Consider the following 21,979-nt stretch of genomic DNA (forward strand, 5'->3'; position numbering starts at 1 on the left):
ATTTTAAGATTAAATTTTCCTCTCCCGCAGGGTTGCCTGAAAGAGATCGCTTATAGCGATAAGGCCGCCCTTGCCCACATTAATGTTTTTCTTAAGTTTAGTTTATGTAACATGATTGTATTTTTAAATTTAATGTGAGCAATATAGTATCTATCTATCTATAATACGACAAGGATAATGCTCTGAACCTAAGCTCATCTTGCCCCACTGTCCCCTACTTATTCAAATCCAACCATGTTCGGTATAATTCTTACGTCAGTATTGACCCCGCGGCTCAGGGCTCGATTTTCAGCATATGAGCTGATATTAGATTCACCCCGTTTGACTGCCATGAGGATTGAGGATATTATTTCACGGAACTCCCATGGGGAGTTGGGGACACAAAAACGAGGGAAACAATTTGTAATATCGGAACATTAGGTTTCCCCTTTAACGGTGATATTGAGTCATGATGTTACAGTATCAAAATCATTATGCTTTGCGTAAGGGTAAGTTTCATATATTTTATATGATATTATATAATATTCATTTTGAAACGACTTATTCAAATTTGATCTTTTATTATACGATACACAAAGCTACAATATTATATTGAATTGACAGACAGACAGACGCATGCGGTGTCGGGTGTTGGTTCCAAATATTTTGAATGGCTCATTACAAACGCTTCGCAACGCCACGTGACTTTTTAATATTCTAAACTGTCCCTTATGCATTCTCTAATTTTAAAAACGGGCCAAGTGCGTATCGGGCCACGCGTAATATAGGGTTCCGTAGTACCGCTAGTTGTTGCTAATTAATATAACGTGTATAACCTACTAACAACATCATCTTAGTTTCGTTGTAAGGAATATGAACGAAAAGTTCCTTTATAATATTATAAGGCCTTACGGATTTTGTCGCGGAGCACTTTTATTAATCCCGACGTTTCGGCTGCTTTTCAGTGACCACGGCCGCTGTAAAACAGCCGAAACGTGTACTCGTTAAGAAAATTCCTTTATACTTCACCGAATATATTTTTTCAGTTGGTCGACTATTACTCAATAACTTATGAAGTCTAGTGAAGAAGAACAATTTTCTTTTTAGGTTCAGCATATTTCCTACTCCCGTGAATTTTTTCAAACTTCCAGAAGCAACCGTTTAGCTGGTAGAATGGGGGGACACCGGACTCGATTTTTTCCGCTTTGAAACTTCATATTTCACAAATGGATCCCTAAATCGGAAAATGATCTATGAATACTCGTGATATAAAAAAAAAAACTCTGAGTAAAACCGCGGACAGACAGACGGACAGGCAGACAAATAGACAGGTGGACGGACATACCGAAACTATAAGGGTACCTTGTTGACTACGGAGCCCTAAAAACGTAGTTTCTGTTTTAGGTCATACAAACAAAGGTTTGGCGAGTTCAAGATTTAACGAATTAAAAGTAGTTTAAAAGCAGGTTATTGGATCGGTACTTACGATTTGTATGAAATTTCGTTCGCTCGAACTGTTCTGATCGGCTAAGTTATTGGCTACGATTCCGGAGCACGCAGCCTCTCGTCTATCCGCTGTCGAATATGAATAAGTTTGGTGAATAGCTGATAAGTCAAGGCTGTATTATATACAAGTCTAGACATCGGGTAGCATTGATTTTTACCCATGAATGAATTTGACCCAAAGAAAGGCAACGCATCTGCAGCAATTTTTTAAAATGAAATAATGGGGCAAACGAGCAAACGGGTCACCTGATGGAAAGCAACTTCCGTCGCCCATGGATACACGCTGCAACAGAAGAGCTGCAAGTGCGTTGCCGGTCTTTTAAGAGGGAATAGGGTAATAGGGGAGGGTAGGGAAGGGAAGGGAATAGGGGAGGATAGGAAAGGGAATAGGGTAGGGGATTGAGCCTCCGGTAAACTCACTCACTCGGCGAAACACAGCGCAAGCGCTATTTCACGCCGGTTTTCTGTGAGAATGTGGTATTTCTCCGGTCGAGCCGGCCCATTCGTGCCGAAGCATGGCTCTCCCACGTCTTTTGTTGTTGCGAAGGTGCTTTCCATCATGTGACGCGTTTCCTCGTTTACCTCCTTATTGTATTTTAAATAAATCAGCTTTAGTATATTTTCTACGTGTGTGAATCAGTAACTTACTGTTTCAATTTTAATGTGGGTTCAACATATTAAAATTTTAGTAATTTGAAGCCCGGGCCAAGCAATTTGAGTAAATAGATATTACTACTTAGTACCTACCTGTTACTATTATTGATATAAAGCAAAAAAGGCTAAAAAAATCACGTTTGTTGTATGGGAGGCCCCCCTTAAATATATATTTTTTGTTTTTAGTATATTTTATTATAGCGGCAACAGATATACACAATCTGTGAAAATTTCAACTCTCTAGCTATTACCGTTCTTGAGTTACAGCCTGGAGATATACAGACGGACAGACGGACAGACAACGAAGTCTTAGTAATAGGGTCTCGTTTTTACCCTTTGGGTGTGGAACCCTAATAAAAATGAGCATCGTCTAGTGATGCTTACTTCTCATTTCCTATAACAGGCAAACTTTGCTAAAAGATTACAGTTTAACTTACAACATTACAACCTACAATATTAACACTACTTATTATTATTCGTCTAAGATATTTAAAATACTAAGCAGAACAGCGGGAAACAGCTTACACGTGTTATTCGCTATACATTTTCCTGTAGACGTAACTTCCTTAACTTGTTCGGAAGTACGAGTCCACGACATCTATTGCTGAGTAACAGAATATATTCGGGAATTAAGTAACCGAATTACTATAAGTTCGGTTGATGACGGAAGACTCGACCGTAAAGCTATTTTGTCGCGATTTATTACGGAAGGGTTGGACGTGAAGTATTGAGCTGTTTTTGTCTACGTGGACAATAAAAATAGAGCTTTATGGATGCATGGATCTCTACTATATGCCTCTATAATCTATGTATATAGACTACACGACGCCAGCAACTCCGTTGCGCCAAAATTCAATTGTCGCGCAGGAATCGTAAAATTTCCGGGTTAAAAAGTATATTATTTCTTTTCTAGGGTCTCAAAGTATCTCCATAGCTAATTTAGGCAAAATCGGTTCAGAGGTTTTGGCGTGAAGAGGTTACAGACAGACAGACACACTTTCGCTTTTATAACATTAGCATTAGCATAGGTGTAATGGACAGTTTTCTCAAAATATTTCAAACAATTTAAAAAAACTGGTTGATAGAAGCGCGAACAAAGCGAGTAATTACATAAATTCTTTGTCGAGGGTTACTGCGACAAAGAATGTCAAGAAAATGTTAATTTTGAATGCTTTGGGTGAGTGCGGGGAGCGTGAAGTACGCGGGTGAAACCTGATTTATTTAGCCCTCTTTATGTCTTTAAAAAGTCTTATAATATGATCCTAATATCAAAACAAAACGGTTTGCCTTTTGTAATATATATTTTAATCCAAACACAACGTCAGACATAATAATTTTAACAAAAAAACCGACCTCAAATGAAGCCTCAACCTCTGTGAAGTACAACAAGCAAATAATCATCAAAATTAGTTAACAAACGGTGAAGTTATTCGCGAACAAACATAAAAACACATATTATTTTTATGATAAATACATAATATTATAATAATATATTATATACAGTTGAATAGAGATACCTCTTAATTTTTTAAGTCGGTTAAATAGGAGCTTCATAACAGGCAGCTTACATAATATAATATAAACAATTAATTTTGACAACCATTTGCAAGTCAGTTAAAACGGTCAGCGATTTTGTACATAATCCTGTTTACTCCATCAGATTATCCATTCACCTCAATTCTCGTTCGAGTATTGATTCGCAGTAACATCCTACGGTAATAAAATTAGAATAATAAGCTATGGCGTAGGGCTAGATACGGACAGTAGACAGAAGGTTACGGTGGTTTGACTGTGGTTTATATCTTGTTCAATCGTTGATTTCATAACACCCACTCTATGTAAAGTTTAAAATTTTTCACAATGAACCATAGTTCGTACTAATGAGTAGGTGCTTAATACTAAATTATTTTTTTTGTTAAAAATTACTGGTCCATTTTACAAAATGAAACGAGCAGACGAATCGCCTAATGTATTACACAGTTTGTGTAACTACCTGGAGCTGGGAATTGAAAATGACAAAAGTTTATTGAAAATGTTTAAAACGAACACTCTAACCCATAAAGAGAATTTCATAAAGATAAGTATTTCGCAAAACACGGACTTTCCTCTAGTATTACATCCCTCTGAACAAATTCCTCGTACTTATAAAGGAGAGAGTAAATAAGATGATAGATAAGATGAAAGATAAGAACGTAAGATAGTGAAAGGAAGATTGAGCGGGCTCAGTGATTGATTGCGGAATCGTCAAGCTAAAACTTCGTTTATAACTATGAAATTTTCAGACAGAACAGTTTATCAGTGAATTATAATAAGATGAGTATATGAATTTTTAAGTTTGTCAATTTATAGAAGGCGGCGGGCTGCAGATGGATGAGGGCTGCTAAAGATGGTTGGCAACCTATGGAGTAGTTTAACAGTGGAGGGCGATAGGCTAATGATGATGATGACGATGATAATTATGATGATGATGAAAGTGGTGGTTATGATGACTACGAATTTTGTGCATAAAAGATAAAGGAGAGCTTAAAAATATACTCTCATTATTTCCGTATTTTATAATAATTTCTTTAGAATAATTGCATTCGTTGAGTAGAGTTATTTTAATAGGACTCAGGTATGGAACCGAGTCTTATTGAAATAATGTAACGAATATTATATTCCAAAGTATTGGTAAAAGTATCGTAGTTTGTAGACAGATATTGCTTTTGACTGCGGCTTCGCTTGTGTAGATAGGTTCAATAAACCTATTGATTTAGTTACAAGGCAAGAAATACATAATAGTGACTAACCAAATGCAAACTAAGATATAGAATGTATATGACTAGCTGATCTAGCAAACGTTGTTTATGCTTGAGAGCCGACAGAGCGAGGACTTCCTAATAAAGCCTAGTTAAATTTTTAAAAGCAGTAAAAAAATAATTGTGAAACAATCACTTTAAGGGCCTTCCCCTACGAAGATTCCATAATTTACCGTATTTAGAGCCTTATAAACTCATATTTTTAAAGCTTCAAAGTTATAATAAAATACAGCAATAATCTTCAGTATATCAACATTCCTTTCCCCGTTTTAAAATTTCTATTTTTGTTTATTACACTCATGATATTAGCTTCCAAAGTATTACCAATTTACAAACATTTATCATCTACCGTCCATAGATATTATTACCTAGTATTTACAAATCACGTTTATTTGAAACACACAACAATAGATAGATAATTTCATTAACAACATATTGTCCGTTTTAAATTTTTTTAGATCAATTTTGAACTAAGATAAGTTAAAAAAATGGATTTTTGTGCGATCTCGGCAACGCGTCAAATGTAATATGGTCAAGGTCGTTTGCTCGGGGGATGGCCTTAAAGCGCTAAAATAGCAATATAAAGTTATTTAAATTTTAACGCTGACAAATAATTAATAATAATTTCCTTATTCGAATTTTTAGGCGTTTTTAAAACAAAGGTTATGCTTAGAATGGAATGAGATAGAGTTTTTGATTTCTGTAGCCATTTTTGCTTGATGCTTGATGAGATGACTTCAACATTTTACTTAACTGTGTTAAAATTAGTCTACTCTTCATATTCGCAAAAATGTAACGTTAGCGATATCTTTTGACAGCACGAGTCAGCCATCGATTTTCGCGGATCAAAGAAAAATGACGACGTTACCGTCCTACGTAATTACAAAGCATTTAATGTATTCGACGAAAAAATTCCTCGCGGCCCCGAGGCAATACGAGAAAGTTATATCGAAATGAATGAAATTATTACGACGAGGTTGAAATCATAAATTGAATTTGGTTACATTGTAATAACTCGGCGGAAATTGTATATTGCGTTAATATTAAATTCGATCACGTAGAGATTTATGTATTCCGACCACCTTTGATATTGCGCTGAAGGGTAATAACTGAAGGTTTGATTGTTGCTCAGTCCGATCACTTGCAGTTGGCTTCCATCTTTCATTTCGAATACCCCGATTCTGCTATATTATAGCGATTTTTTCTTCGTTCCTCTTACGATCCAGCCACAAATGAACGATGGTTATTTGTACTTGTATAATCCGGCTTCTATATGACATGCTTTAAAATATAATTTTTATCGCGGACTTTGAGCCCGGACACCAAACCAAGAACGAACGCACGGTGATTGTGTGCGTGCGACTAGACGTATTATTGCATAAGTTGATAAATATAATAACTTTTAATATGACAGTCCCAGAATGCCACAAGTATTAATTTTATTATGATAAGCTTAAAAATAAAAAAATATAACAATTTATATAATTTACAGTTTAAAATTTATTTTATTTTATTTATTGTTATTTACACAAGTCTAAATTACGTGAAAATTAATAAGCTTACACAATACTGGATGAGGCCCGCAACTCCGTCGCACTAAAATTAGCTTATCGACTTTTCCGAGGTGAAAAGTATGTCCTTTCCCGGGACTAAAACTATATCCACACCAAATTTTAGCAAAATCGGTTCTGCGGTTTTCGCGTGAATGGTTAACAGACATACCGATACACTTTCGGATTTATAATTGTAAAGTATGAATTCGTAAAAGTACAAAAAAATATAATGTAGTAATATATACATTATAATATAAATTTATAAAATGTGGCCAATAATATTTACGAACTATTAATTAAACACAGGCATTGCATTGGACAGTTAAAACATCAAACATGAAACGAATTAAGCATATTTTAATCATAAATGATTTAATTTCACAATAATTATATTTTATAGTTTATTGAAAAATTACTATGAACATATTTTTACAGTTGCTATAATCAATTGCACATAACCAGGTTAATTCATTCTATAGAACTTAAATATTTGCTAATTTTTGTGAAATTGCAAAATAATCATAAGCAGCTTATCTTATATCTTTAAACGAGCAATTCTTGTATATATATATATATAATAATAAATTGATCTAGCATTTTATTCGTGTTTTATCGAATACCGAGCAAAGCTCGGTTACATAGCTAGTTCTATATTAAAAAATCAATTTATTAAGAAATAAAAACAACTGTTTTCAGACTTTTTGTAGAAAATAGTGGATTTTTTAAGTAGAGTGCTGCCCCAGAAAACTTAGCTTGCAATGTCTTAAAACTAAATAAATATTCAGCTTGACTACCACATTTTAATCATTTTATAAATGACTTTGGAAGTTTTCGTTGTACATTCAGTATTTCGTTCAAGATTTGTTCTTGAAAGCATAAAGAAACGTGACAAGACGTGAGAAACTAGGTTATAAGCTATATTCAGAACGAATATCATTCAATTCTGCTGAAGTGCTATGCCGTGTAGATATCATGTTTTAAGATTGTTGTGAGATTTCAACTTCTGAATTTACCGTACCTAGATAGGTACGGTAGATTCAGAAGTTGATATCTGAGAATTATGATAAACATAAGAAATTGATTATTATCAATAAAACAACAGTTATACAATTTTAACTCTGTAAATATGTATTTTGTATATTATGTGTAATATGAACCTAGTTAGTCTCCTGATATACAGGGTGTAACAAAAACAAGTTATAATACTTTAGGGTGTGTACGTGTTCCTTGCAGAGAGTTCACTGTGAAAGTAGCAGCGCTCTTTTCACTTTCGTATGGGGAAACTCGTGACGCTCAGGCCCATACAAAAGTGAAAAAAAAAAATTTCGTCTTTCAGAGCTGCTACTTTCACAGTGAAAACTCTACAAGGAACACGTACACACCCTAAAGTATTATCACTTATTTTTGTTACACACTGTATAAATATATTTGTAATTTCATCTTAAAAAATTTACTTTATTTGTCGTTACTTTGCATAAATTATAGTGTTTTCAAGTATGAAACATGTTAGTGTATGGAGTAATCAGATTTATGAGGAGCCGGAGTATAATATAATATAGGCCTCATAATAATTATATCATCCATACTATAATATAATAAATGCTAAAGTTTGCGTCTGCTTGTCTGTCTTCTTCATGCCCAAACCGCTGAAACGATGTTGATGAAATTTGGTATTGAGATATTTTGAGTCTCGGGATACTTTTTATCCCGGAAAAACGTACAGTTACCTCGCGATAAACTAATTTTGGCGCAACGAAATTGCGGGCATCATGAAATATGTTGTAATTAATATTATAAATGAAAAAAGGCGGTGTGGACTCCTCTTAACGACCAGGTCGTCCACACCGCTTTTTTTTCCATACAAACGTTGTCCCCTGTTTCCTCCCTGGATAATGCTAGTAGAGTTATAATTTTTTTCCTAAATATCTACGGCCACTAATACAATGTCCCTATGTTTTCTTTTTTTTCATAATTTAATAATTAAAATATATGATATGAACGTTCAAAAACCCAAAAAAATGGCCAGATTTTCCGCTGTGTTCAAACATCCAGAAAACAGATTTGGCTAGATTTTACAAAAAAATTAAAACATAAGAACATAGCTCAAGCCTTTCTTTAATCTTTAATATAAAAAGTACTTAAATCGGTTAAGTTTTGGAGAAGGAATCAGGGGACAAAGAATCGTTGATTTTCTGCAGTTGTCTCTATCGCGTTCTGCGGTATAGGCTTGAGGTAAGGGAGACAGCTATAGATATTACACGTACTTTTTTTTCATTTCTCTAGCCCCTGGTGTATCCTTTTAACCTTCTAGTTACCAAATCATATTCAATGAAATAACATAATATTAATCGGGATCGTTCTTTTTTTAAAGAGCGTAGAAACGCGGTTCGCGCATTGTTTAGACCCTTGTAACGATATGAGTATGACATCATAATATGCTGTGTTGTTTTTGGAAATATACGTGCCCCATATTACCAGCTCCACCTTTGCCAGGTGTCCTCGGCCTTCGCGACATTCAACTGAGCGTGCCCGAAGCGGTGGGTGTTGGTGCGAGCGCCGTGCTCGGCTGCCGCTGGGCGCTCGACACGGGCGAAACCCTCTACACCGTCAAGTGGTACCACGGCGCTCAGGAGTTCTTCCGCTTCGTGCCCAAAGAGCTACCCAATACCAGGGTCTTCTCGCAGACGGGGATCAGTGTTGATGTGAGTATTCTTACTTCCTTACTAGAATTATAAATAGCCGAAGCGGTGTGTATTAGTGCCAGCGCACAGAAGTTCTTCCGCTTCGTGCCCAAAGAGCTACCCAACACGAGGGTCTTCTCGCAGACGGGGATCAGTGTTGATCGATAAGTATGCGTACTAACTTTTAAAAAATGCGAATGTTCGCATTTATAAAACTGGCATAATTTTATGAAAATGTCATACTTATAACAATCAGCTGTCTGTTACCTTTTCACACACGCTGTACCGATTTAGGTGAGGTTCGGAGATACTTAGAGAGACCAGCGATGATTAAAGATAAAGATATATCTTATAAGATAGCTCCTCAAAATGGGATGGAAGAAGACACTGTGTTCGATTTAACATCTCTTTGGTGGAAAAATGAATGGCCGGGGCGGGAAGATATTGTACACGTATTGTTTTGTACACGGAATCCAATTTTGTCGAGAAATCTTGAAGTTATGCGCAGCATATAAGTTTATACTTGTTATCACTATAAATGTACTGTACTCACCTCTATAAACCCCGATAATTTTCTAACTCTATATCTGAACATAAAACCCCAGAAGACGTGCTATATTTCGAATGAACTTTAATATATTTTATCACACATTTGAAATATGTGACTGCGCTTTTGTGATCGCAGCTTTTAAAAATCTTATAACGTTTTAAGCTTCGCTTAAATTTATCACCACTGAGCTTTTAAGCACCTGCGTTGCTCCAAAAAGTAGAGATATAGTTTACCGGAGTTGGCGGGCGATAAACAAAGCTATAAATGTTATTATACACGGGTCAACGGCTGCGACATCTTGCTAGTTCGTTAAACCGCCGACGGCGAACGCGCTGCAAGAAATCACTTATGGCCCGGCCACGATCACGAGCGGAAGCGGAAGCAGAACGCAAAAACGATTTGAATATTATAAGTGTAAACGGCCTAAACGCTATTTATTTTTATTAGAACGTTTTTAGTAGAAACAAAAATTAATAATCATCAATTCATAAAATAATCAAATACTTACTTTAAAACCTAAAGATCCGTTACGCCATTTTCCGGTTTAATTTAAATGAGATTTGGCGGTGTTAGTTTTTTTAAGCTAGCATAGCTTTTATTGCAGGCTTTGAGCGCGGCGAGTGAATTAAGAAATTCCGTAACGAAAATAAAACTAACACACCCCACTCCGACCGACACAGCGATGCCGTGCATCGTCTAACGCCGTTTCAGTTCGACAAACTGTAGGCACGGTGTTTGTGTACGTGCGACTAGACGTATGCAAATTATAATTGCATAAGTTGATAAAAATGCTATGCGACACCTTTACCGCGACAGTCCCTGAGTGTCACACGTATTTTTTCTATCTCCTCACAGTCAAATCGCTATCCGCCACCGCTGTACCCATGACCAGCGAGTTAAGGAACTCGTTCTGCACCCTAACTTACAGTTATACAGACACTACAGGGTCACCGTCCTTGTTTTTTTATCCCCTAACAATCAAATCGCTATCCGCCACCGCCTGTACCTATGGCCAGCGAGTTAAGGAACTTGTTCTGCAGCCTAACTTACAGTTATACAGACACTACAGGGTCACCGTCCTTGTTTTTTTATCCCCTAACAATCAAATCGCTATCCGCCACCGCCTGTACCCATGGCCAGCGAGTTAAGGAACTCGTTCTGCACCCTAACTTACAGTTATACAGACACTACAGGGTCACCGTCCTTGTTTTTTTATCCTCTAACAATCAAATCGCTATCCGCCACCGCCTGTACTCGTGGCCAGCGAGTTAAGGAGCTCGTTGTGCACGTTAACGGTTAGCGGCTGGCGCGATGCCATGTGCCAGTCGTATTGTATTGAAATAATACATTAAAAACCCTTTCAGAGACGTTACACCAAGTTTTTTGATCCGCAACACGACTGTCTTGAGCGCCCAGATTTGGGTCGTTATTTCAGTTATTGTTGCTTTTCAAAAATGCTTTTGTGTAGGTTTTGTATTAGTATAGGAATAATAATATAGTCCTATAATGTTACAGTTGTTACAGAACATTATATAAACTGTTAAGTTAAAAGCGAATGTGCTGGTATTTTTGTTACAGGACAATTTATAAATTGTAAAGCCTGAGGAAAATCCATACTAATAATACTTATAAATGCGAAAGTGTGTCTGTCTGTCTGTTACCTCTTTACGTCTACATCGCTGAACCGAATTGGCTGAAATCTTGTATGGATATATGCTTCAGAGTCCCGGGAAAGGACACAGTTAGGATACTTTTTATCCCGGAAAAATGGACAGATCACACGCGATAAAAGAATTTTCGTCACCTAGTTACATTATAAAAAAAAGTCTTTATTTCAGGCATAAGTACCCATAACACGATATGTGTAAAATATTATGTAAAGTTACAAGTAAAATAATGTTAACACTGTATAGGGGTGTCCAGTCATAAAAAAGAATCACTGTTTGTTCTGGTTCATGTGAACAGAGATCCACCGCACATACATAAGATAATTCAGTTTTTAGTGCAATCCTAAAACTTTTATTGGTTTGAAGGTTTTAATAATCTTTTTTGATAGAAATCGTATTTTCATAGCCTAATCTTATCATTCTACACACGTATTGACCTAAAATACCTTTTTGGCACTAAAGTATGAGCTGAATTTACAGTCGCTTACCTACATTCAGAAATTTACGCGTCTAAAGGCAAACAACTTTAGGTTCACTCAATTCAAGAGGCTGGCAAATTTAGTGAACGCCAAAAACGAATTCCGTGTAGTTACCCGGAGTAACGGTTTCTACTAAAACCCCTCATTACTCGGCATAATGTATATCCAGTAATTACTAAGGAGCATCGCAACCTACGCAGCTCGCAACTTTATTGAAAGTTAAATACTTATAGATTTTGTTTGAAATTTCGCGTTTAGAAGTACCTAAGTAACATGTCGCGAGTTGATAGAACAATTATTTTGAAAACATAATTTTGAAACCCTGCATCAGTGCAAACCTAGTGCAAACAGAAAAATAAAACTTCAATTGATTAATTATTAATCAATTGAAGTTCTATTTTTCCGTTATACGTATACGTGGGAGAGTCATGCTTCGGCACGAATGGGCCGGCTCGACCGCAGAAATACCACGGTCTCACAAAAAACCGCGTGAAACAGTGCTTGCGCTGTGTTTCGCCGAGTAAGTGAGTTTACTGGAGGCCCAATTCTCTTCCCTATCCTCCCCTATTCCCTTCCCTTCCCTTCCCATCCCTTCCCATCCCTTCCCATCCCTACCCTCCTCTATTACCCTATTCCCTCTTAAAAGGCCGGCAACGCACTTGCAGCTCTTCTGATGCTGCGAGTGTCCATGGGCGACGGAAGTTGCTTTCCATCAGGTGACCCGTTTGCTCGTTTGCCCCCTTCTTTAATTAAAAAAAAATGTCAATCAGTCAGTCACCTTTGAGTTTTATATATATAGATAATTAATGCTACAATTATTATAACATCTTTTGAAATATTTACAATATTCAAATTCAGCGTCTGCTAAAGTTTATATTCAAGATTCACCTATTTTAATCAGTAATACACCTAGGTATTTATGTTTATAATATGTATGTCAGGAGTGTTGTGCTTTGTAATATTACCCCCAAATCCCAGTGTCTAGACGCTCGTCTAAATCCTTTCACGGCGATAACAATTCAATTCCATTTTAATGGAATATTGATATACCTACATGTTGTGAGTATTTTTAACCATTTTCAATAGGTAAGGTTGGGCTGGCTGCGATCGACAACTAAGTTGAAATGTAAGTTATGAAAGGCATACATTAATTATTACCAAAATTGTATCTGCCTTGTATGTGGTGTTCGCATTTACTAATTAGTTTTTGTTCGTTATATTCTGAACAATAACTTCTCTAGATAGAGTTGGTATTGTTCAGAATTAAATTGGTAGATACTAACAACATAATTTGTTTTTACTAATTTAATCAAAATACCGCAATATCTATATATGTATAAATTCAGACCAATATGCTAAATACTGAGTATTTTTAAGACAACAATTTAAGATTGAACTTTATTCACAACCTACCGTGGTGCAGCTCAAAACTAGGACGCGGGTCGGCATTTTCAAAATCCTGCGCTGCAGTTTTGCCTTTCTTGTTGTGTGAGCTTAGAGTCTACTTGCTCAGAAGCGAGATGTAACGTGGTGCGACGTGGCAATGCATCCTTCACCCGGGATCGAACCTGCACCCTCGGTCCGGGCGAACCAACGGTCTTCCCACTAGGCAACGAACGCTAATAATAATATCTTGATCGATTTATCGCCCCCGAAACCCCCATATTCTTCGAGATTCCAATTATATATATATTTTATATATATACAAGGATTGCTTTTATACAAGAATTATAGTGTCAGTACAACCGTTTAAACCTGAAGAAGTAACAGTCAACAGAAGAACAGACTTTACTTTCACATTTTATAATATTATCTTTACTTCCTTATCCATACTAATGTTATAAATGCGAAAGTGTGTCGTCTATCTGTTTCCTACCAAACCTGTTTCACGCCAAAACCGCTGAACCGATTTTGATGAAATGGTATGTAGATTAAATCCAGGAAAAGGACATAGAATACTTTTTATCGAAAAAATTTACGGTCCCCGCAAGACAAACTAATTTTGGCGCAGTGGAGTTGCGGGCGTCATCTAGTGAGTAATGACGCTGCGCAGCACTGTAAACGATGCGCTGTCCCATTGGCAATTTTCACGATACATTCTACGGCGTCGTAATTTTTTTTCCGCATTTTTTCTCATATCATATAATTTTCTCAATAAAACACACTAATTTCTAGACTAAATAACCCGCTAGAACAATAATTATTTGTCGTACAGATATCGCGTTCTGGCGCGCAGCAGGTGGTGCTCCGGGCGGCGACGCGCGAGCTGAGCGGCCGCTATCGCTGCGAGGTGTCCGCCGACGCGCCCTTCTTCCACACAGTGTACAAGAGCGCGACCATGAGGGTTGTTGGTAAGTATATTATGTACATTATGAAGCAGGGGAGCGGCTTGCATTTTCCTTGTAAAATGTTGCAATTCAAACTCAAACTCAATTTTTTTTTATTCAGAATATTTTTTTTCAAATATTCTCTGAACGTCGGGGCTGCACAGATGCCTACCACCGAATCTAAAGTTACTTTAGTTTGCAGCATAATACATGTATGGCTGTCTTCACATTAAGTCGCGTATAGTGCGGCAGCCGCGCGACTTCTATACTAAAACGGCTCGTTTTAGTAGCAGGCAAGGCAGCCGCGCGACTTCTATACTAAAACTTTTAGTATAGAAGTCGCACGGCTGCGGCACTACTCGCGATTTGAAGGCAGTCTAGTCTAGAGGTAGATACATCCGCAGTACATCTACTGCGGATGTATCTACCTCTAGACTAGACTCTATTTACTATTCAAAATGTGGTCCTACATATAGCGATCTAGCATTATTTACTTTACTTACGTTATGGTCATGACTCATGACAAACTTTTTTTCATGCTGCATTTATCAATTAACGATTATCATATTATGCTAAAAACTCAAATAAAACTACTCAGTCGTTGCCATTAAAGTACAATACAGTATAAAATGATAACTCAAATATTATGGTTTGAGACACTTTCAGAACATGTTATTGCAATGAACATTGTATGACCGACCCAAGTATGACAATCAACTTAAAGTACGTTACGTTTACACATACTCTTCGTTAGTATAGTATTTCGATGTTCGCTGCCCTAAAAATAGACAATTCTCCGTTGTAGTTTGTTACGAAAGTTCCTTCGGATACTATCGGGGTTATAAATCTCAGGACCCTTGATTAGTCGAGATATTACTCTTCCCATCTGTGATACAACTTATGAAGTGGACGATTAATTTCCCTTATAACGCCTAATTTACGAAAGATTGTGAGGCCACATTGCTCCGGTGCGTTGCGTCGTTGTGATAACGCATTATATAAGGCTATGTCCACATATACGTGAGGGATCCATGCTTCGGCACGAATGGGCCGGCTCGACCGGAGAATACCACAGAATACCGGCTTGAAACAGCGTTTGCGCTGTGTTTCGCCGAGTGAGTGAGTTTACCGGAGGCCTACCTTCCCTACCCTCCCCTATTCCCTTCCCTTCCCTTCCCATCCCTACCCTCCCCTATCACCCTATTCCCTCTTAAATGGCCGGCAACACCCCTGCAGCTCTTCTGATGCTGCGAGTGTCCATGGGCGACGGAAGTTGCTTTCCATCAGGTGACCCGTTTGCTCGTTTGCCCCCTTATTTCATTAAAAAAACATTGCTAAAATGGTCACATTTAGCAATTCCTCTCAATCAATTCAGCAAATGAATTGTCAAAACTGTCAAACTGACAAATGTCAAATTAGTAGTAAATTACTAGACATGAATTGCAAGCAGACTTGCATTTTGCGATTTTATAAAAATGTATCGTATTATATAAATCGTATTATGATTCATAATATGATTCTACAAAGCGACCATTTTAGCCCCGATCTCCGTCGCGTAGCATCGAATCGAATTGAAAATCGAATGTTCGCTAGTGTGGACGCAAAATGATCGCGATCATGATACACTTCGTATCGGATACGCGTATCATGATCGGCAGAATGATTTAGTGTGGACGCATTTTGATGTCTGCACTCTGGGAGTTCTTGACCGAATGAATCACTAGATCGATACGAGGATCGGCGCGACGATACGCGATCAAGATACAGTATCTTTAAGTGTAGACCACGTTTTTTCGTCGAACTAACAACTCACGCGATAAAAGATTCGCTATGGTTGAAATAGGCGTCCACACTTAGGATATGCATACTCGATACGATACGCCTGATACGGATTCAATTAAACCACAGAATAACTAATTGGTTTTTGTCGCAATTCTCTTTGATAACTTCTGTTATTATAATAATATTATAGTATTATATAGTTAAGTATAACTTTGTTTTGGGTGTTGAGAAATAGACGCACAATATCACTATGGACAGCGCAATGCTGACCAGGCAACCTAAATGGTCCAACGAAATGAATTTTGTTAGAGACATGTCAGTATCATCTTCTTTTGTAGTCAATAAAATTTGTAGTCAATAAAATATATCGTTGCGTTTCGTTATTATGTGAGCTGACCCTAACAAGAGATAAATATCGATACCTCTAAAGGTTACGATATCGAAACTTATCTTAATTAACATGCGTCGAAGGTAAAACCCTTACATCTCCGAATACAGTCGTTAATCAACTATTGTTACGTCAAATACGACATATTGTTATTTCTTGTTGCTGTTAATACGTGCTGTTTTATTGATGTCCTTCTCTTTTATTACTGTCGCTGCCTTGTTTTACGTGGGTTACGTTGTAGAGTCGTCATAAACAGTGAATCAATATCCTGATTATGCTATTTTAATTCAGCATTCAGTGAATATTTTGGTTTCGATGCAGTCAAAAGTAATAATATTAGGAAATGGTATTCCCATAAAATGTGAATCTGACATCAAACGTGTTTGGATTATTCAAAACTCAAAAAAATGTGGTTTGACGTCGCGTAGGTTTCACACTGGTCGATAAGATCTGAAATCTTAGGGTCAATTCAGACCGCAACGCGACGCGTAGATGCATTTCTAAATTAGTATGGATTTGACAGATTAGCAAGACGTCTCACGCTGACGACATCTGTCAAATCCATACAAATTTAGGTCGCGTCGCGTCGCGCCTCGCCTCGTCACGTTGCGTGAATTGACCCTTAGCCGTATTAAAGCTGGCGCGCACTATGACTTTTTGTCGCGCGATTATTTTACCGACCTATAAAAATTCAAATAAAACGCTACTTTACTTTTGAGGTAAGTATCGAGATAAATTATCTAAAAAGAAATATTTAAATATCATTTATTTTCTTCCTTGTAGAGCCAAAAGTCACATTAAAGCGAAATTCTTCATCGCAGATAATATCAAAGTAAATTATTTTTATATCTTTTGTTTTATGTACGTTCAAACTCAGATTAATTTTAACAGAATTTTTAAATGAAATCGAATGTCGACTATTTTTTATATTTCATCAAATGATAAAAATCGGTATTTGCTACACGTTGAAAGGCTAAAATATTGTTCATATTTGCATAAAGTTTCCACTTTTCATACTGGCTGATTTTATTCCGGGTAAAACTGGGCGTTTCGTTTTGATACCTTTGATACATTTAAATTTCGGTGCAATGGATAGTACTATATTAAACTACTTAGATATTAAATATCTTACGTCCAGAGAAAAAGGTCATTTTTTTTTCTATGGACGCTTCACACCACGTCAGTCTGGCCCCGTGGTAAGTACCTGAAGGACTTGTGTTACGGGTACCGGACAACGGAAATATATTTAATACTTTTATACTATACATACATTTAAGATTTTTATTATATGGTTGGATAGTTCTTATCCCGGAAAAGAGTACGGTTCCGTGCGATAAACATAATCCGTGCAGGTATGTTATAATGATTAACATACAGGGTGTAACAAAACTAAGTGATTAATTTAGAGTCTGTATGTGCCCTTATTATAGACTTCACTGTTAAAGTAGCTGAAAAAGTTACTTCTATGTTTCTTTAAAATGCCTAATGGCCTAATGTCACGAATTTCCCTCACACAAAAAATAAAAAAGATTTTTTTATGAAATAAGGAGGAAAACGAGCAAACAGGTCGCCTGATGGAAAGCAACTTCCGTCGCCCATGGACACTCGCAGCATCAGAAGAGCGTTGCCAGCCTTTTTAGAGGGAATAGGGTAATAGGGGAGGGTAGAGAAGGGAATAGGGCAGGGTAGGGAGGAAAATATGGGAGGGTAGGGAAGGGAAAAGGGTAGGGAAGTGGGCCCCCGGTAAACTCACTCACTCGGCGAAACACAGCGCAAGCGCGGTTTCAGACTCGTTTTCTGTGAGCCCGTGGTATTTCTCCGGTCGAGCCGGCCCATTCTTGCCGAAGCATGGCTCTCCCACGTATAAATCTCATGTATATAAAACGTATAAACCTACTCTTTCAGCGTTGCTACACACCCTAAACTCTAAAGTATTTTCACTTAGCTATGTTATATCCTGTCTACACGTGCCGCATGTTTGCGGAGCACTAAACAATCATTTCTAATGTCCATTTCATATGGTCGTGGCTTGTTGGTAACTTGGGTAACAATGTGTACGCTACTGTCGGTACTTAAATACAAACTCCTAACTACGTTTATGCCGAAGTTTTAGTTTGACTTGACGATAAACTACGTGCATAAGCTGGAAAGGTATTTGAGTGTTATTGGGACAAGCTATACGTGAATAATTTGCATACTATTAAGTATTATTAGATATATAATATAAATGGTCAATAGTAAGTATAAAGGTGCCTCTTCACAATCGTCCATATTTGGCCCACTACAAGTCATCGCCATTGTGTAGAGACACCTTAATATGGTATGCTGTCGGCAGCAATGGGGATTGTCCATTTCTTTTTAATTTTGCTCATTACAAAAACATTTCGAGGAATAAGGTCAGTGATCGTTTTTCTGTATATAAACGAAAAAAATACACATTAGTTACATATATTTTTGAACAAATATGTTTAACCTTTGTTTGACCTTCAATGGCGTTAAATTAGCAATAAATTCAACCAACATGACGTTTCGAACTTTTGGTAAGCTTCTCGTATCAGCTTTCACATAATGAGAACTTGCATTTGACGTACCAGCCATTATAAATAAGATTGAAAGGAAAAAAACATACTGCAGAGGTCAATTATTGGCCGCCGATGATGACGTCAAAGCGAAACTTAAAAAATTTATTGAGAAAAAACTAGCCAATGAATTTCAAAATTATTTAATTTATATTCTTAAAATACCCTATTTTAACTAAAAAAAATATAAAAAGTGCATGTGATTTTTTTTGGACAATGCCTATTCTTATCATGAAAACTATAAGTCATCTAGCGACCACTGCACTTCTGTATTTAATCTTCTTTGATACTTTGTTTAATAAATGAACTTCTGAATATTGTAAGCAACTGCTTCTATGTGAACAAGATCCCTGCCTCAAAAAATTGCTGTTTTATACAAACATTCCAAGTTGCTTAAGTATATTCAAAAGTGTATCGATTTTGCAAAGGTTTAGTTCGGAATAAATATTCACCCTGGACGTATTATTATGTAATTTTAAATCAACTCTAGCATAGATATTTGCTAAATCCGTACTAAATTGACATCTAAATTACGAAATTACAAGCGATATTCAAGTGAACAACAGAAAAATCAGTCCAATTGAAATGAATTCGGGCTGGCGATTCGATTTGTTTGGAATTAGACGGTTCAGACTGCGAGCAAAACGAGTTAGGGATGAATATGCAACAGCCGCCGCGGTCCACCCATGATATATTACTACAGCCTTTAAAACCATCGTGGTGTAGTGGTTTAGAGGTTAGGTTCAAATCAGACCGCAACATGACGCGTAGATGTATTTATAAATTTGTACCGAATTGATAGATTTCAATTGAGTGAGACGTCTTGCAAATCTGTCAAATCCATACAAAATCAGAAAAGCATCTATGCGTCGCGTTGTGGTCTGAATTAATCCTTAGGGTTGATTCAGACCGCAATACGACGGGTAGATGCATTTCTAAATTTGTACTGAATTAACAGATTGGTGTTATATATCGCCTCCGTGGATATCGCCTCGCGAAATTAAAATCTGTCAAATCCATACAAAATGCCGCGCCGCGCCTCGCCTCGCCTCATCGCGTTGCGGTCTGACAATATTGTCCCGGGTTGATTCAGACCGCAAAGCGACGCGTAGATGCATTTCTAAATTTGTATGGATTTGACAGATTTCAATTGCCTCAGACGTCTTGTGAATCTGTCAAATCCATACTAATTTATAAATGCATCTACGCGTCGCGTTGCGGTCTGAATCAACCCTAAGTGTCTAAACACACCATGCCGAAGTTCCGCAGCTGAAGTTCGGAATGATTACATCAGCAATGACAAACGTATACAATATAATGCGACGTATATAATTTCGACATGGTGTGTCATCGGTAATTTAAAGTACATTGCAGGCGAAATCATACCGAACTTCCGCCGCGGAACTTCGGCATGGTGTGTTCAGGCACTTATCTGAGAGGTGGTTTCGAATCCTACGGTGAAACGACAAAAATGTTGTTGATTTGGTAAGGACATGGCAGGCTAAATCTATATATCTATACATCTATACTCTATACATACATACATATCAATAAAATTGGAGTGTCTGTTTGTAATATTGAAAGAACTGTTTTTTACTAAATGCATATTAATGTATATAGGGTACATACACCAAAACAACATTTTTTACAATTTTTGTCTGTATGTCTGTCTGTCTGTTTGTTCCGGCTAATCTCTGAAACGGCTGGAGCGATTTTGACGGGACTTTTTTAGGCAGATAGCTGATGTATTAAGGAATAACTTAGGCTACTTTTTAACCGACTTCCGAAAAGGAAGAGGATATATTTCACTTTTTTTATAAAGGGACCTTAAAAAGGGGATTTTTTATTATCTTTGTTATCAATCTTATTTTGCTGACGCGGACGAAGTCGCGAGCAAAAGCTTAACAAATAAAATCCATGCCATGGATGCCGGATAGGAAAGAAAAATTCGAATCTTGTTAATGGTTAGGAGAGTAATGAAATAGAGAGTACTCTTGCGAATACTCTTTGTCAATATCAAAATAACTCTGATTTCAATGGAATCGGCTACCAACACCGACACCGATGTGGAAGCTACTATTATTAAAAGTGCGCCCAGAATAAGGTACATAACTCCTACTGTCTATGCCGAGGACATAAAGTTAATTTTCCTTAAAAATCAGAGATACAATAATCCTGAACGTAGAGTACGTTCCGGATTATTGTATCTCTGATTTCAACCCTTTTACGGTTTTTACTAGCTCCGGTTTGGTTTATATAAATGGTATATGAATTTATTATGTGTAGCTAAAAGGAAATGAAAATAAATGTTCCAAAACATAGCTTTTAGGTTTGTAAGCTGTAACTTTCATGAAAATCTGTAAACAGGGAAACTGCTATGGGCTTTCATATGAATATTTTTATAGTCTCTAATATATTTGCAAAAGCGTTTAATATTTTTTAAATCTTATTCATGTAATTTGATTCAATCATTGTACATACCATTCTTTTTTAAGAAATTGGGTTAAAAAGTCTGAGTCTCTGACATTGCATATTATTATTATCAATAGAGAAGTTTAAGGTACTCTAAGTGAGATTAAGGGCCAGTTTCACCCCTCCCTGATAAGTGCCGGATAGGCTGTCCACAACTCGTCTGACAGATAGAGTAAGGAGCATCAGTCAGATAAGTTGCGGATAGCCTATCCAGCAGTTATCAGGAAGTGGTGAAACAGGACCATAATATCGTTGACTTTAAAACGTTCTATAGTATCTAGCAAAATTATCTCTACTCTCTTCTATTTCTTCTAGAGCTTCCCGATAGTAAGCCGAAGGTGGTGTCACAGAAGAGCTGGTACTCCATTGGTGACATGCTGCGGGCCAACTGCACATCCCCTCCGTCTGACCCACCAGCCAACCTTACGTGGTTACTCAATGGTTACGAGGTACGATAATCAGCTTTGTTGGTAAACTATACTGTACTCGGCGAAACATGGCGGTAGCGGACATTGACTCATTGTCAAAAACTTGTCATTTTCTATATAAACCGCGATTGACAAT

The 21,979-nt window shown here is 37.0% G+C and overlaps 1 protein-coding gene across 1 annotated transcript in view; it reads left to right on the top strand.

The window, feature by feature from the left end:
- The window catches only part of LOC121731377, a 70,204-nt gene that overhangs the window by 38,173 nt on the left and 10,052 nt on the right, over nt 1–21,979 (top strand). The window contains exons 3-5 of the mRNA XM_042120782.1: nt 8,984–9,192; nt 14,083–14,218; nt 21,731–21,864. Of these exons, the coding sequence (XP_041976716.1) occupies nt 8,984–9,192; nt 14,083–14,218; nt 21,731–21,864 (479 nt within the window). The remainder of the gene's footprint in view (nt 1–8,983; nt 9,193–14,082; nt 14,219–21,730; nt 21,865–21,979) is intronic.

This window comes from Aricia agestis, chromosome 10 (genome assembly GCF_905147365.1).
Source record: "Aricia agestis chromosome 10, ilAriAges1.1, whole genome shotgun sequence".
Classification (NCBI taxonomy): Eukaryota; Metazoa; Arthropoda; class Insecta; order Lepidoptera; family Lycaenidae; genus Aricia; species Aricia agestis.